Source organism: Colobus angolensis, unplaced genomic scaffold (assembly GCF_000951035.1).
Source record: "Colobus angolensis palliatus isolate OR3802 unplaced genomic scaffold, Cang.pa_1.0 Scaffold96, whole genome shotgun sequence".
Taxonomy (NCBI): domain Eukaryota; kingdom Metazoa; phylum Chordata; class Mammalia; order Primates; family Cercopithecidae; genus Colobus; species Colobus angolensis.
In genome coordinates, this window is record NW_012123598.1 from 1,075,599 (window position 1) to 1,092,840 (window position 17,242).

At 41.5% G+C, this 17,242-nt stretch overlaps 1 protein-coding gene across 1 annotated transcript in view; it reads right to left on the bottom strand.

Moving 5' to 3' along the window:
* Nucleotides 1-5,391: 5,391 nt before the first annotated feature.
* Nucleotides 5,392-17,242, bottom strand: part of ZNF471 (zinc finger protein 471) — a 21,425-nt gene continuing 9,574 nt past the window's right edge. The window contains exons 4-5 of the mRNA XM_011932420.1: nucleotides 15,990-16,085; nucleotides 5,392-9,959 (exon numbers count right to left, since the gene is read on the bottom strand). Of these exons, the coding sequence (XP_011787810.1) occupies nucleotides 8,335-9,959; nucleotides 15,990-16,085 (1,721 nt within the window). The 3' untranslated portion in view covers nucleotides 5,392-8,334. The remainder of the gene's footprint in view (nucleotides 9,960-15,989; nucleotides 16,086-17,242) is intronic.

A 17,242-nucleotide genomic window follows, 5' to 3' on the forward strand; every position in this document is an offset into this window, starting at 1 on the left:
CAGTCGGAAAGACCCTGGGAGCTCGCTGGGCCCTAGGCAGGCCATTCCTGCCTGACACCACAGGGATCCATTGGGAAGGCACCCAGGGGAGAGGGGGAAAACACCAAAGGGAGAAGGAACTCTCCAGCTGTACTTTGTAGCACTTTGAACTGGGTGAGAAGTCTCCTGGTCAGAACTTGGGGAAGGGCACGGATCAGGTGTGCAGACTTCCCAAGTGGGGAAAGAACCAAGCCCTTTTCTTTTGCAGTTGGGAGGCAGGTAGCCTGGGGCACGTTCTCAAGCCTGGTGCATCCACTGGCTGGAAACAGACTCAGGTCTGTTGGGGGGTCACAGTGGGAGTGAGACCAGCTCTTTGGTTCATGTGGGAGCTGGGTGAGGCCTGTGACTGCCAGCTTCCCCCCACTTCCCTGACAACCAGCACGACTCAGCAGAGGCAGCCATAATGCTCCTAGGTACACAACTCCATTCATCTGGGAACCTCACCCCCATCCCCCACAGCAGCCCTAGCAAGACCTGCCCAAGGAGAGTGTGAGCTCAGACATACCTAGCCCTGCCCCAACCTGATGTTCCTTCCCTACCCACCCTGGTAGCTGAAGACAAAGGGCTTATAATCTTGGGAGTTCTAGGCCCCCACCCACCAATGGTTCCTCTCCAAATGCCACAGCTGATGCTCTTTGGAAAGTACCACCTCCTAGCAGGAGGCGAACCAGCACAAAAATAGAGCATGAAACCAGCAAAGCTAAGAACCATCACAGAGTTGATCTCACCCCACTGCCACCTCCACCAGAACAGATGTTGGTATTGACGGCTGAGCAACCCATAGGTAGTTCACATCTCAGGACTCTGTGCAGACAAGCACCAGTACCAGCCCAGAGCCAGGCAGACTTTCTGGGTGGCCAGACCCAGAAGAGAGACAACAATCACGGCAGTTTGGCTCACATGAAGCCATGTCCATAGGAAAAGGGGGGAGAGTACTACATCAAGGGAATATAAAGAGAATGGTAGAAAAGAATCTGAACAACAGCCTTCAGCCCTACACCTTCCCTATGACAGAGCTTATCCAAATGAGAAGGAATCAGAAAACCAACTCTGGTAATATGACAAAACAAGGCTCTTTAACACCCCCCAAAATCACAGTAGTTCACCAGCAGTGGATCCAAACCAAGAAGAAATCCCTGATTTACTTGAAAAAGGTTAGTTATTAAGCTAATCAGAGAAAAGTGAAGCCCAATGCAAGGAAATCCAAAAAGTGATACAAGAAGTGAAGGGAGAAATAATCAAGGAAATAGATAGAATAAAGAAAAAAATAAAAAATTCAAGAAACATTGTACACTTACAGAAATGCAAAATGCTCTGCAAAGTCTCAGCAGTAGAACTGAACAAGTAGAAGAAAGAAATTCAGAGCTTGAAGACAAGATCTTAAATTAGCCCAATCCAACAAAGACAAAGAAAAAGGAATAAGAAAATATGAGCAAAGCCTCCAAGAAGTCAGGGATTATGTTACATGACCAAACCCAAGAATAATCAGTGTTCCTGAGGAAGAAAAGATATCTAAAAGTTTGGAAAAAATATTTGGGGGAATAATCAAGGAAAACATCCCCAGCCTTGCTAAAGATCTAGACCTCCAAATACAAGAAGCACAACGAACACCTGGGAAATTCACCACAAAAAGATCATCACTTAGGCACATTGTCATCAGGTTATCTAAAGTTAAGACAAAGGAAAGAATGTTAAGAGCTGTGAGACAGAAGCACCAAGCAACCTATAAAGGAAAACCTATCAGATTAACAGCAGATTTGTCAGCAAAAACCCTACAAGCTAGAAGGGATTGAGTCCCTATCTTCGGCCTCCTCAAACAAAACAATTATCAGCCAAGAATTTTGTATCTAATGAAACTAAGCATTATATATGAAGGAAAGATACAGTCTTTTGCAGACAAACAAATGCTGAGAGAACTCACCACTACCAAGCCACCCACTAAAAGAACTGCTGAAAGGAGCTCTAAATCTTGAAACAAATCCTGCAACATATCAAAACAGAACCTCTTTAAAGCATAAATCACACAGGATCTATAATATAAAAAAAAATAAAACAGAAAGCAAAAACAAAGAAACCAAGGTACACAGGCAACAAAGAGCATGATGAATGCAACAGTACCTCACATCTCAATACTAACATTGAATGTAAATGGCTTAAATGATCTACTTAAAAGACACAGAACTGTGGAAAGGATAAGAACTCACTAACCAGCTATTTGCTGCCTTCATGAGACTCACCTAACCCGTAAGGACTTCACATAAAGTAAAGGGGTGGAAAAAGGCATTTCATGTGAATTGACACCAAAAAGAAGCAGGGGTAGCTATTCTTATATCAGACAAACCAAACTTTAAAGCAACAGCAGTTAAAAGAGACAGAGGGACATTATATAATGGTAAAAGGCCTTCTTCAACAGGAAAATATCACAATCCTGAACATATATGCACCTAACACTGGAGCTCCCAAATTTGCAAAACAATTACTAATAGACCTAAGAAATGAGATAGAGATCAACACAATAATAGTGCGGGACTTCAATACTCCATTGACAGCACTAGACAGGTCATCAAGACACAAAGTCAGCAAAGAGGTCTGGCACAGTGGCTCATACCTGTAATCCCAGCACTTGAGAAGGCCGAGGCAGGTAGATCACCTGAGGTGAGGAGTTCAAGAGCAGCCTGGCCAACATGGCGAAACCCTGTCTTTACTAAAAACACAAAACTTAGCTGGGTATGGTGGCAGGCACCTGTAATCCCAGCTACTCGGGAGGGTGAAGCAGAAGAATCACTTGAACCTGGGAGGCAGAGGTTGCAGTGAGCTGAGATCATGCCATTGTACTCCAGCTGGGGTGACAAGGGTGAAACTCCATCTCAAATATTTTAAAAAAGAAAGTCAACAAAGAAACAATGGAATTAAGCCATACCTTGGAAAAAATGGACTTAACAGATATATACAGAACATTTCATCCAACAACCACAGAATACACATTCTATTCAACAGCGCATGGGACTTTCTCCAAGATAGACCATATTATAGGCCAGAAAATGAGCCTCAATAAATTTAAGAGATAAGAAACCACTTTCCTAAAACAGTCCTTCTTTGAAATGAGCCTAGCATCCTACGGGTGGTGAGTAAAGCACTCCCTAGAGGTAAAATGCTGCTCTCGAGCACAGGTTCAGGAAAAGCTTTTCAGTTGTTTTGAGCCAAGGTTTTTCCCGGCAGGCTTAAACCCAACCAGAGGCCTTAAAACATCCCCAGGCACTAATAAAAATATCTAAGCAACTTCTAGCCTAGATGTATGAGCTGGGCTTGTGCAAGAATCACCACCCATAATTCTTCTGAATGACTGCAACAGAAGTCTACCTTCCTTAGAGCTCTCCCAGAAATACTGGTTATATTCCTTTCTTCAGTATGTGCATACCTTAGTCACAGTTCTTTTGGGGCTACTCTGCCAATTCAGCGGGACAAAACATGTTTACAACCTGGCAGAAGCATGAATTGGGTCAGGTCTAGGGGGCAGAGTAGCAGAAACTCATATACTATCTTTAAGTCATGGCCAAAGGATAACTCATATTCAACTTCACCCATGTCTCAAGGAGTATCTAATTTGATTTAAATGAACTGGGTACAGGCGGGATGCGGTGGTTTATGCCTGTAATCCCAGCACTTTGGGAGGCCAAGGTGGGCAGATCATGAGTCAAGAGATCGAGACTATCCTGTAGTCCTAGCTACTCGGGAGGCTGAGACAGGAGAATCACTTGAACCCGGGACGTGGAGGTTGCAGTGAGCCGAGATCGCACCACTGCACTCCAGCCTGACGACAGAGCAAGACTCCATCTCAAAAAATAAAATGAACCATGCAAAACCAGCAACACACAAAAAAAGCTCATGGAGTAACATGAGAGCAGTTCACCCCGCCCACTACCAAAAACAAAACAAAAACAAAAACAGGGAAGGAGTTCTTCTATCTGTGTGTGCATGGTTTCTATTTGTATTGTAAACAAAAACTACAAATAACAGATACTCTGAATGCATTTTTTAAGCTTTATGAAGTTTATGTAGTTAATAACGATGTCATCGTGTTAGTTATGAAATTACATTTGTTCATAAACTGCAAGACAACTTTGAGTACATAGAGATCCATCTCATTTTCTGTAACTACATACTGATCTACTAAACTGATTTTCTGTAACTTAAGTAACCCATAACTTTACTAGTTCTAAACTTTTCCAAATTTTTCACAATTCTACAACGTATTTGCTTGTGCATATGTATTTCTGCACTTGTGCTTTTTGAGAACATAAATAACTAGGTGTAGAATTGTGGCAAAGGGTAATTTTATCCAAAATGCTGACAGGTAACACCACATTGCCCTCTAAAATGGCTTTCCTCTAATTTACCGTCAATATATGAAAATATGGTTTCTCACATCTGCAGCAATATTGGATATTATCCAAACTTTACATTCACGTAAAATTTCTGCTGGTTTGTGTTGGTGGTAATGAGGACTTTTACAGTCTGCATTTATCTGATCATTAGTGAAGCTGAGAACTTCTTCTATTTAACCATTTTAATTTCTTCATCCAATAAATTTTGTTGACATGCTCTGCAAGACTGTGTACCTTATCCTTGCTGCTTTCCAACAGTCCTTTTTCAAGGGCTATATCCTTTCTAATGTATGTTTAAGATATCTCTCAGCCTGTCATATGCCTTTTAACTTTGCATACAGTATCTTATGCCATGAAAAAGGTTTAAATCTTCTACATAGTCCTGTCATTCTCTCTTCATGGCTTCTGGACCATGTCCTGCTTTCCAAAGACTGCCTGAACCTAAAGGCACAGAAATACTCTACATTCTCCTCTACCATCGTAACAGTATTTCCTCTTATGTCTGTAACCAGTATAGAATAAACTTCTGTGTAAGGAATGAAATGGGATGCTGACTTTATTTCCAGTTGGATAACTGTCAAAGACATTAAATCTCCCCCAATGATACATCGAAAACACTTCTGCAATATAAAAAACCCATGGGATATGACCTTCTACAAAATCTCCCTTCTGATAGCTCCCTAATTAACACTCAACATGAATTTCAGAACTGTCAATGTAAAAGTAACCTACAGGATTACAATATTGAAATATTCATCTAGGATCATGTTATGGATCTCCATTTATTCAGAGCCTCTGTTCTCCATCAGTAGAGGCTAACAATTTCTTTTTGTATATAACTAAGTAAACTCACCTACACTTTCATTTTTTTCCCCTTGGTTTGATATCAGAGTTGACTTAGCCTCATGAAAGAATTGGAACATTTTAAGTGTTTTTTGTTTTTTTTTAAAATATACTCCAGAACAAGTTTACTAGTGGATCATTGAAAGGTTAGACTAAATCTGTGAACCCACATGTTGAAATAGAACTGTATTATTCAATTTCTCTTTCTTCAGTTAAACATTAGTTTTTTTTTTTTTTTTTGCTTGACTAAATAGTCTTTTATATATTCTCCCCAGGAATTCTTTTGTTTGTTTTATCCAGAGCTATATAGCCACTTCTTAAAACATGTTCTGTGCATCAAGTCATAATTAATTTCCTCACCAACAAGGGAACACAGCCTTAATCATGAGAGAGCCACTGTGATGTTTTATTATAATATTAAATGTTAAGCATACTACCTGTGCTAATCACCGTCTACCTTAAGGTACTGTTTTCAGTTAGGCTGGTTGCCTGTAATTCCAGCCACTTGAGAATGAGGTGGGAGGATCACTTGAGCATAGGAGTTTGAGACCACCCTGGGCAACATAGCAAGACCCCATTTAAAACTTTTTTTTAGTTTAAAAAAAGATACTGTTTTGGTTCCAAAATTTTTACGATTGCCAAACTGCTTTCAAGAATACACTGTTTAAAAATAACTTACATCAACTCTGAAGAATACTTATCTAACATTTACCAAGCACTTAGTATGAGTTGATCATTTTGCTAAGCACCCTATGTACATCAAGTATTTTAACTAGAGTTTTAAGAGAGTAATTTAATTTGCATTTTTCAAAGGTCACTGTGGCTGTAATGTTAACTCGAAAGGGACAAAAGAGGATGAAGTTTTAGAATTCACAGGTATCCAACCCATTGAATGTGAGGACTTTAATGCTTATCTGAGGTGGTGTATCACTAAAATTATGCATGGACTTTTTTTTTTCTTAGCTCATCAGCTCTTGTTAATGTTACTGTATTGTATGTGTGGCACAAGACAATTTTTCTTCTTCCAATGTGGCCCAGGGAAGACAAAAGTTTGGACACCTGTGTAATGACTGAAAGAGTCAAGGTGAAATGACTGTGTTTTGAACTGGGGAACGAAAAAAGTGGATAAATTCCAAAAGTATTTAGCAGATATATCCACAGGACTTGGTGATGCAGTGGGTGAGGGAGAGCTGGATGCCTGAAATGAACTCACTGATGAGCAAGGTGTGCATTTTGTCTGAAGACATTTGCACATTCTTTACATTGTTAAGACCTCTTTGCAGTATGAATTCCTCCATGTAAAGCATTCAATCTGGCTGAAGGTTTTTCTTGTGTATGCTTCACGAAGTTCTCATGATGTGTTTTTCAGTTCCATCAGGTCATATGTTCCTCTCTAAACTGGTTATTCTAGTTAGCAATTCCTCTAACCTTTTTTCAAGGTTCTTAGCTTCCTTGCATTGGGTTAGAACATGCTCCTTTAGCTCACAGGAGTTTGTTGTTACCCACCTTCTGAAGCCTACTTCTGTCAATTTGTCAAGCTCATTATCCAGTTTTGTTCCCTTGCTGGTGAGGAATTGTGATCCTTTGGAGAAGAGGCATTCTGGTTTTTGGAATTTTCAGCCTTTTTGCACTGGTTTCTCCCCATCTTCGTGAATTTATCTACCTTTGGTCTTTGATGCTGGCAACCTTCAGATGGGGTTTCTGTGTGGATGTCCTTTTGTTGATGTTGATGATATTCCTTTCTGTTAGTTTTCCTTCTAACAGTCAGACCCCTCCACTGCAGGTCTGCTGGAGTTTGCTAGAGGTTCACTCAAGACCCTGTTTGCCTGGGTATCACCAGTGGAGGCTGCAGAACAGCAGAGATTGCCACCTGTTCCTTCCTCTGGAAGCTTTGTCCCACAGGGGCACCCACCAGATGCCAGCTGGAGCTCTCTGGTATGAAGTGTCTGTGGACCCCTGCTGGGAGGTGTCTCCCCATCAGGAGGCATGGGAGTCAGGGACCCACTTGAGGAGGCAGTCTGTCCCTTAGCAGAGCTCGAGCACTGTGCTGGGAGAACTGCTGCTCTCTTCAGAGCTCGCAGGCAGGAACGTTTAAGTCTGTTGAAGCTGTGCCCACAGCCACCCCTTTCCCCCACGTGTTCTGTCCCAGGGAGATGGGGGGTTTTATCTGAACTTTTTTCAGAGATGCCCTGCACAGAGAGGAGGAATCTAGAGAGGCAGTCTGGCTACAGAGGCTTTGCTGAGCTGTGGAGGACTCTGCCTAGCTGGAACTTCCCCGTGGCTTTGTTTATGCTGTGAGGGGGAAACCACCTATTCAAGCTTCAGTAATGGCAGATGCGCCTCCCCCCACCAAGCTTGAGCATCCCAGGTCAACTTCAGACTGCTGTGCTGGCAGTGAGAATTTCAAGACAGTGGATCTTAGCTTGCTGGGCTCAGTGGGCATGAGCCCACTTAGCTCGATCACTTGGCTCCCCAGCTTCAGCCCCCTTAACAAGGGAGTAAATGGTTCTGTTTCACTGGCGTTCTGGGTGCCACTGAGGTATCAAAAAACACTCCTGCAGCTAGCTTGGTGTCTGCCCAAATGGCCACCCAGTTTTGTGCTTAAACCCAGGACCTTGGTGGCAGAGGCACCCAAGGGAATCTCCCGGCCTATGGGTTGCAAAGACCATGCAAAAAGCGTAGTATCTGCGCCAGAGTGCACCATTCCTCAAGGCACAGTCCCTCATGGCTTCCCTTGGCTAGGGGAGGGAGATCCCCAACTCCTTGCACTTCCCAGGTGGTTACGCCCTACCCTGCTTCAGCTCACCCTCCATGGGCTGCACCCACTAACCAGTCCCAATGAGATGAGCCGGGTACCTCAGTTGGAAATACAGAAATCACCCACCTTCTGTGTTGATCTCACTGGGAACTACAGACCAGAGCTGTTCCTATTCGGCCATCTTGCCAGCCTCTGGCTGAAGGTTTTTCTACATTTCTTACATTTGTATGTTTTTCAACCAGTGGGACATCTCTGATTAACAGTAAGGGATTGATGATAACTAAAGGCTTGGCCACATGCACTACAATCTTAAGGTTCTTCTCCAGTATGACCTCTTTGATGATAAATTAAGGATAACTTTCTTCTAAATGCCTTCCCACATTCAAAACACTGATAGGGCCTTTGGCCAGTGTGGAGTCTTTGATGTTGAGCACAGGATGAGCTATCACTAAAAGCCTTTCCACATTCAGTACATTTATAGGGTTTCTCTCCAGTATGAATTCTTTGATGTTGAGTAAGATTGGAAGTTTGGCTGAAGGCTTTCCCGCATTCATTACACTCATAAGGTTTCTCTCCTGTATGAGTTTTCTGATGTTGGGCAAGGTGTGATCTCTGTTTGAAAGCATTTCCACATTCAATACATTCATAAGGCTTCTCTCCAGTATGAATTCTCTGATGAGTAGCCAGCTGTGAACTGATTCTAAAAGCTTTTCCACATTCTTTACATTCATAGGGTTTTTCACCAGTATGAATTCTCAAATGACTAACAAGGTGTACATTCTGCCTAAAGGCTTTCCCACATTCCTTGCATTCATAAGGTTTCTCTCCAGAATGTACTCTTTGATGCTGAGTGAGTGATGCATGATGGCTAAAATCTTTCCCACATATATCACATTCATAAGGTTTCTCTCCTGTGTGAATTCTCTGATGTACAGTACGGGATGAACCAGAGCTGAAGGTTTTTCCACACACATCACATTTGTAAGGTTTCTCTCCTGTATGAATTCTCCTATGTAGAATAAGTCCTATGTGAACACTGAAGGCTTTCCCACAATCAATGCAATTAAAAGGCTTCTCTCCAGTATGATAACTCCTCCAGTGACGAATAAAAGATGTGTTATACCTAAAAGCCTTCCCACACTCAATACATTCATAGGGTCTTTTCCCAGTGTGACATCTCTGATGGCGAGCAAAAGATGAGCCATCACTGAAGGCTTTGCCACATTCTTTACATTCATAGGGTTTCTCTCCAGTATGAATTCTCTGATGCTGAGCAAGGTGTGCAGGCTGTCTGAAGGCTTTTCTACATTCCTTACATTTATATGGCTTTTCTCCAGTATGAATTCTTTGATGTTGAATAAGGTGTTCACTTTGTTTGAAGGCTTTCCTACATTCTTTACATTCAAAGAGTTTCTCTCCAGTATGTGTTCTGTGATGTTGAGCAAGGTGTTGCCTTTGCTTGAAGGCTTTTCCACATTCCTCACATTCATATGGTTTTTCACCAGTATGAATTCTAAAATGAACAGTAAGGGATGAGCTATGGGTGAAGGTTTTGTCACATTCATTACATTTAAAAAGCTTCTTTCCTACATAGACTTTCTTGTGTTTTATTACCATAGAATTTTTGGAGAAGCTTTTTTTATCTGATGTGTGATTATAAATATTCTCTTCTATGTTTTCCAGATGGATACATTTCCCAAATTTAGTATATTTGAATTCTGTTTCCTTAGTGAGGGTTTCTTTATGAGTGATTGTTTCTTTCTTGCTAAACATATTGTGACTTCCCATCTGCTTCTCAAAAAGGTCTTCCCATTTCCAATTTTCTTCAAAAGTGGAACACTCAAGTCCATAGCTTGTAATTCCCTCCATGCATGCATCATCATACATGAACTGTTTCAGAGGTAATTCCTGTGTCTCATATATAGATTCCCAATCTGAAAGATATAAAAAAAGTGAATGTTTCCTTTATCATGGCTACATCAAAGGAGACATTGTGAAAAAGGCAATTTAAAAATATTTAATAAATCTCACAAAACCTGTTATGTACAGGCATGTCAACTGGAAAACATGCAGGGAGACCCCACGAAAGACAGCTCATGAAGGAACATGGAAAAGGCGATTAAGAAAACTAAATGGGTTAGGTGTAGTGGTTCAGGCCTATAATCCCCAGCACGTTGGGAGGCTGAGGTGGATTGCTTGAGCCCAGGAGTTCAAGACCAGCCTGGGCAACATGACAAAACACCATCTCTGCAAAAAATACAAAAATTAGTCAAGCATGGTGGTACATGCCTGTAGTCCCAGTTACTCAGGAGGCTGAGGTCAAAGGATCACTTGAGCCCAGGAAGTTGAGGCTGCAGTGAGTCACGATTGCCCTACTGCACTCCAGCCTAGGCAGAGCGAGACCCTGTCTCAAAACAAAAACAAAAACAAAAAACAAAAACTTCAATGTAGGATGAAATCCTAGAGAAGTAGTCTGCTATGGTAATATTTCATGCCTGTATTGACCTAACAGACTATAAATTAAGCTCTCCTCATCTACTCTCTTCCACTTGTAATTGGTTTTCTTTTTTTTTTTTTTTTTTTTTTTTTTGAGACGGAGTCTTGCTCTGTCGCCCGGGCTGGAGTGCAGTGGCCAGATCTCAGCTCACTGCAAGCTCCGCCTCCCGGGTTTACGCCATTCTCCTGCCTCAGCCTCCCAAGTAGCTGGGACTACAGGCGCCCGCCACCTCGCCCGGCTAGTTTTTTGTATTTTTTAGTAGAGACGGGGTTTCACCGTGTTAGCCAGGATGGTCTCGATCTCCTGACCTCGTGATCCGCCCGTCTCGGCCTCCCAAAGTGCTGGGATTACAGGCTTGAGCCACCGCGCCCGGCGTAATTGGTTTTCATATACAGTGATGTTAACTTTGTTTAAATACCAACATCGTATCACTACCGCTGCTGAAAACTCTCTAGAGATCTCTAGTAACCACATACCCTATGGTTTGTGATTATCTTAGGATTTAGGTGAAATCCTATGGTTATCTTTTCATAATCAGAAAATGGTGTTCCAATGAAATCATCTACATGTTTTGATAAAGTGAACTTTTCAATTCTCAGAGTTCCCTGAACTTTAATCTGCATATTAAGAGATTTTTTTCCATTCATCTTACTTTCAACAGCCTGGTAAAATTATCACTTCTTAGACCACCATTTTATTTAAAAAAAAAAAAAAAAGAGAGAGAGAGAGGGTTTCACTCAGTTGTCTGGGCTGGAATGCAGTGGCATGACCATAACTCACTAATTCCTGGGCTTAAGCAATCTTCCTACCTTCTTTTGAGTAGCTAGGATTACAGGTGTTAGCCACTGCACCCACCACCTTAAGCCACTGCTTAACACGGTTTTATCATTTCCCCTTTTGAAGAAATGAATTTTATAATGATATGTAGGTTGATACCACTATTAATCACATTCTTATTTACTACCATGAGTAACTTTCTTAACTGCTGACCTAGAATATAAGTTTAGAGAAGGAATAAATGTCCTTTAAAAATTATTGCAACATTTGCCAGGCACAATGGCTCATGCCTGTAATCCCAGAACTTTGGGAGGCTAAGGCAGGCATATCACCTGAGGTCAGAAGTAAAAGACCAGCCTGGCCAACGTGGTGTAACCCCATCTCTAGTAAAATCACAAAATTAGCGGGACATGGTGTCATCTGCCTGTAATCCCAGCTACCTGGAAGGCTAAAGCAGGAGAATCACTTGAATCCAGGAGGCATAGGTTGCAGTGAACCAAGACTGCGCCATTGCTCTCCAGCCTGGGCAACAAGAATGAAACTCCATCTCAAACAAAAAAAAGGAAAAAAAGAAAAAAATATTGCTACATCACTTACCATAGATAGAAGAAATCTGGGCATATATAAAAAGTTATCAGTAAAATATAAAGAAATTTATATTGAAGAGGTGATACTGAGAGGAAACCTGAGGGAAAAGGTGGTTTCAAGAAAAGGCAAAGGAAGTACTTTCCTTTTCTATGTCATCCATAGGAAATCATTGATTAATCCAATATTTCCTAAGCAATTATACATTATGCACTAAGCATTTGTCATATCAAAGTAATGAAAGAATTGTTCTTGAAAAGTTTAGAAATTAGGAAGACAAGACCAATAAAAAAAAGTAATTTAAGATAATATAAAACATAATCAAGTGTGAGCCCATGCGGTAAAGATTAAATTGTTATAAAAGTTCAGAGATGGGAGAGATCAAATCCACTAGAGCAGTTAAGAAAGGTTTTGAGGTATTAACAAGCTTTGTAGTCCAGGTCTTCATGGTATCAGGAATATCCAGTGTCCTGAATAACTTGGGTTGCTATAACAAAATAGTCTTGTGTCGCTTAATGATGGGGACATGCTCTGAGAAATGCATCATTACGGATGGGCAATTACAGAGCATACTTACACAAATCTTGATGGTGTAGCCTACTGCACACTTAGCCTATATGGCCTACTGCTCCTGGTCTACAAGCCTGTGCAACATGTTACCGTACTGAATACTACAGGCAATTGAAGCACAATGGTATTTTTGTATCTAAACATATACAAACATAAAGAAGGTAAAGTATGATATGAGGACATTTTATCCCGAGTATCTGGGACTACAGGCACCCGCCAGCACACCTGGCTAATTTTTTTGTATTTATTTATTTATTTATTTAGTTTTGAGACGGAGTCTCGCTCCGTCGTCCAGGCTGGAGTGCAGTGGCCAGACCTCAGTGCACTGCAAGCTCCACCCCCCGGGTTCCTGCCGTTCTCCTGCCTCAGCCTCCCGAGTATCTGGGACTACAGGCACCCGCCAGCACACCTGGCTAATTTTTTTGTATTTATTTATTTATTTATTTAGTTTTGAGACGGAGTCTCGCTCCGTCGTCCAGGCTGGAGTGCAGTGGCCAGACCTCAGTGCACTGCAAGCTCCACCCCCCGGGTTCCTGCCGTTCTCCTGCCTCAGCCTCCCGAGTAGCTGGGACTACAGGCGCCTGCCACCTCGCCCAGCTAGTTTTTTGTATTTTTTAGTATAGATGGGGTTTCACCGTGTTAGCCAGGATGGTCTCGATCTCCTGACCTCGTGATCTGCCTGTCTCGGCCTCCCAAAGTGCTGGGATTATGGGCGTGAGCCACCGCGCCCGGCCAGAAGAGATTTTTTTAAAGTTACACCTGTATGGGGCAGCTCCATCATAATCTTATGTGACTGTCTTAATATGCAGTCCATAATGGGTAGATACATGGTTTACGTGGCCCATGACTGTACCATATACTGGGTAGCTTATTGAGCTGTGGTCTGGCTGTGTCCCCACACAAATCTCACCTTGAATTGTAGTAATACCCACATGTCAAGGGTGGGGCCAGGTGGAGAGAATTCCATCATGGGGGCAGTTTCCCCCATACTATTCTCGTAGGAGTGAATAAGTCTCACAAGATCTGATGGTTTTGTAAATGGGAGTTCCCCTGCACAAGCTCCCTCCTGACTGCCACCATGTAAGAAGTGACTTTGCTCCTCCTTTGCTTTCTGCCGTGACTGTCAGAGCTCCCCAGCATGGGGCACTATAAGTCAATTAAGCCTCTTTCCTTTATAAACTACCCAGTCTCAGGTATGTCTTTATTAGCAGCTTGAGAACAGACGAATACACTTACAAACAACACTTATAACTAAACAGACTAATATACTTATAAAAAATTAGCTGGGCATGGCTAATGTATTTCTCACAGATCTGCAGACTGGGAAATCCAAGATCAAGGCCCAGGCAGATTTGGCATGGGCTGGCTTTCTCACAGATGGTGCCTTCTTCCTGTTTCCCCACACAGTGGAAGGGGCAAGGAGGCTCCTTCGGGCCTTTGATAAAGGTAATAATCCCATTCATGAGCCGTCATGACCTCCCAAGGTCCCCACCTACCACTGTCACTCTAGAGAAGATAATTTCAAAATGAATTTCAGGGGCACACAAACATTCAGACAAGAGTACCCATGCTTCAAGACTTGAGGCAATGTGGGGTTAATGAACTAATCACCTATAATTTTTCCTACATAGATAGCCTGAAGATAACAATACTAGAAAAAGACACAGAAAGCTGAGTCCATCATCTACTGTTTTCTCACATTTTACTTTTCTGTCACATGAAGATTGTCTTCAACTCCAATTTCCTACAGAGAGCCATGGTTGTTCCTAATTTTCTGGCCTTTTTAAACAGACACTAAGATATCTTATGCATACAATAATACTTATATCTATGCATGAACACAGCATCCCACCAGACTTATAGCTTCTTCCTTTTCCCTTCTTCTACTTGTTCTTCACAGGGCCAATTATTAGGAAAGTTCTTTTCTGTTTCTCTATTTAAGGCAGATGGCATCTTCTTACAAAACCAAAGTATAAAGTGCATCCAAGCAGGGTCTATTTCCCTTCTGATGTGTGGGTATAGTCATCGGTCCTTATCCACAGTGGATACATTTCAAGACCCAGTGGATGCCTGAAACCTGGAATAATACTGAACCCTATATTCACTACACGCAACAGATCTGAAAAGCTAGATGAGACTAAGAGACTAACAGGCAGGTAGGGCATACAGCATGGATGTGCTAGACAAAGGGATGATTCATGATCTGGGCAGGACAGAACAGAAAGGTGCAAGACTTCGTCATACAACTCAGAATGGTGCACAATTTAAAACATATAAATTATTTATTTCTGGAATTTTCCATTTAATATTTTTGGACAGTGGTGGACTGTGGGTAACAAACTGCAGAAGGCAAAGCCTTTAATAGGGGGACTATTGTATTTGGAGGACACAGACTGTTTAGGATCCAAATTATTCCAAAATGTAAAGATCAAACACTGTTACATAAGGGAAAGGATAATGTTTTAAGGTATAATTGTAAGGGCATATATTGATATGCCCTTGTCTTTTGGAACTTTAATTTCAGTGGGAGAGGCAGAATATAAGCATTGAGCAATAAACAAGTTAATTGCAGGCTTTCCTGAGTATTAGGAAGAAAATAAACAGTGGCTTGTTGGACAGTTATGGGTTGGGATGGGGAAATGTTCATCACATAAGGTGGTTAGGGAAGGCCTCTGATGAGATGATTTTTTAGCTCTGACTTGATATTCAGGATAGACAGATCCAAGAGAGGAACATTCTGTGTAGAGGAAACTGGAAATGCAAATGCCTGAGTCAGTAAAAAGCTTCGTGAGTTCAGAAAAGTTGACCCATGGGCTAGATGAATACTCATTCAATATGACATCTGTAAAACACAGGTGGAGCAGGCAAAAGAATGATACTTCCTGTGACTCAGAGGCAATCAGATTTGGAATTACCTCTGGACCCAGCTAGTCTCCCAAGGCTCTTGAGAGACTCAGTAGCTTGGTATACCTGTAACTCACTTGAGACATACCCTCAGTATCTCACATAATTTAGCAAATTCTGGACTAAAGTATAATGAAAAAGCTAAAAAGTAATAAAGAATGAGTTTATAGAAGTAAGGAGGGAGCTGATCGGGAAGAGGCTAACAGGGTTTAGATTTTTCCTATCTGCTACAGGAAAGGAATGAAAGAACAGAAGGGTACATTATAATTTGTAAGCAGTACCTAATTCAAGAGTTAAGAAAAGATTTAAGAAACACAGAAGTTTATATAAGTCTGTATGGCAAAGCGAAAGGGGATGGTAAGGAGCTGGATAAAGATTTTTGCAAGACAAAAATCTTAAGAGATTTAAGATTCTCTAATCTCTAGAGAATCTTAGTTCTTAGAGAGAAAACAGTCAAGTAGAAGAGAAGATATTTGAGGGGCCCATGTTAAGCATAAAGTTTCAGTTTTCTCCCCAGGCCTGTAAGGCTGATGTAGAGTTTCTGAGATGCGTAAGTGAGAAGGTATCACCTCTAAAAATGGCTGAGCCATGATGTCAAAAAGATTCCCCTCTCTGGTTCTTCCACACTCACCTGAGAATGGGCTTCTTGTCATCTCACTCGTCATTTCCCAAGGCTCTCTCCCTTGCTCCAATAAGGAGATCACATACGGCTTAGAAATACAAAGACCTACATAAAAAAAAGAGACATGAAAGTTGGTCATGTTTTGGGTTATTTCAGAACTATAAGCCAGTTCCTTAATTCTGGTGAAATGATATAGTAGGAATACTAGGTAAGAGATAAAGCACATCTGAAGGACAGACTACATAAAACTCTGGAATAGCCTAGTAAGACTACTAACAGTTAACTCTGAGAACTATTTTATAAGGGGCTTGAGGGCAGAAATGTAGTCCAACATTTTCTGAATATTATCACACAGTAGTAAACGAGGTATTTTAAAAGGTCCCTAGAAAGGGTTTGAAGTTTTGAGATAATTGCCTGCTTTAGAAAAAAATACTCTTTAGGGGAATATGACAGAATCCAGAGGCTACAATGTTTTATTTACAGTACACAAGAAAAAATTCAAAATTACTTGACATAAGGAAAAAGTGAATCATGCCCATTAGAAAAAGCAAGCAACAGACGCTCACACTGCAATAACAAAGAAGAAACAGCATACGATCTTAAAACAGCTATTATTATATCAATACTTAAGAATATAAAGGCAAATATACTTGTAATGAATGCACACACAGACATCTCAGAAAAGAAACTATAAGAAGAACCAAATAAATATTATATAATTTCAAAAATATAACATCTGAAACTTAAAAATTCATTAGATGCACCTAACCAAACACTGAGGGTAAGGACAGAGCCAGGGAATTTGACTATGAATCAACAGAAATTATCCAATCTGAGCTGGGCACAGTGGCTCGTGCCTGTAATCCCAGCACTTTGGAACGCTGAGGTGGGCGGATCACCTGAGGTCAGGAGTTCGAGACCAACCTGGGCAACATGGTGAAACCTTGTCTCTGTTAAAAATAAAAAAATTAGGCCGGGCACAGTGGCTCACACCTGTAATCCCAGCACTTTGGAAGGCTGAAGCAGGTGGATCACGAGGTCAGGAGATCAAGACCATCCTGGCTAACATAGTGAAACCCTATTTCTACTAAAAAAAATACAAAAAAATTAGCCGGGCATGGTGGCAGGCACCTGTAGTCCCAGCTACTCGGGAGGCTGAGGCAGAAGAATGGTGTGAACCTGGCAGGCAGAGCTTGCAGTGAGCTGAGATGGAGCCACTGCACTCCAGTCTGGGCGACAGAGTGAGACTCTGTCTCAAAAAA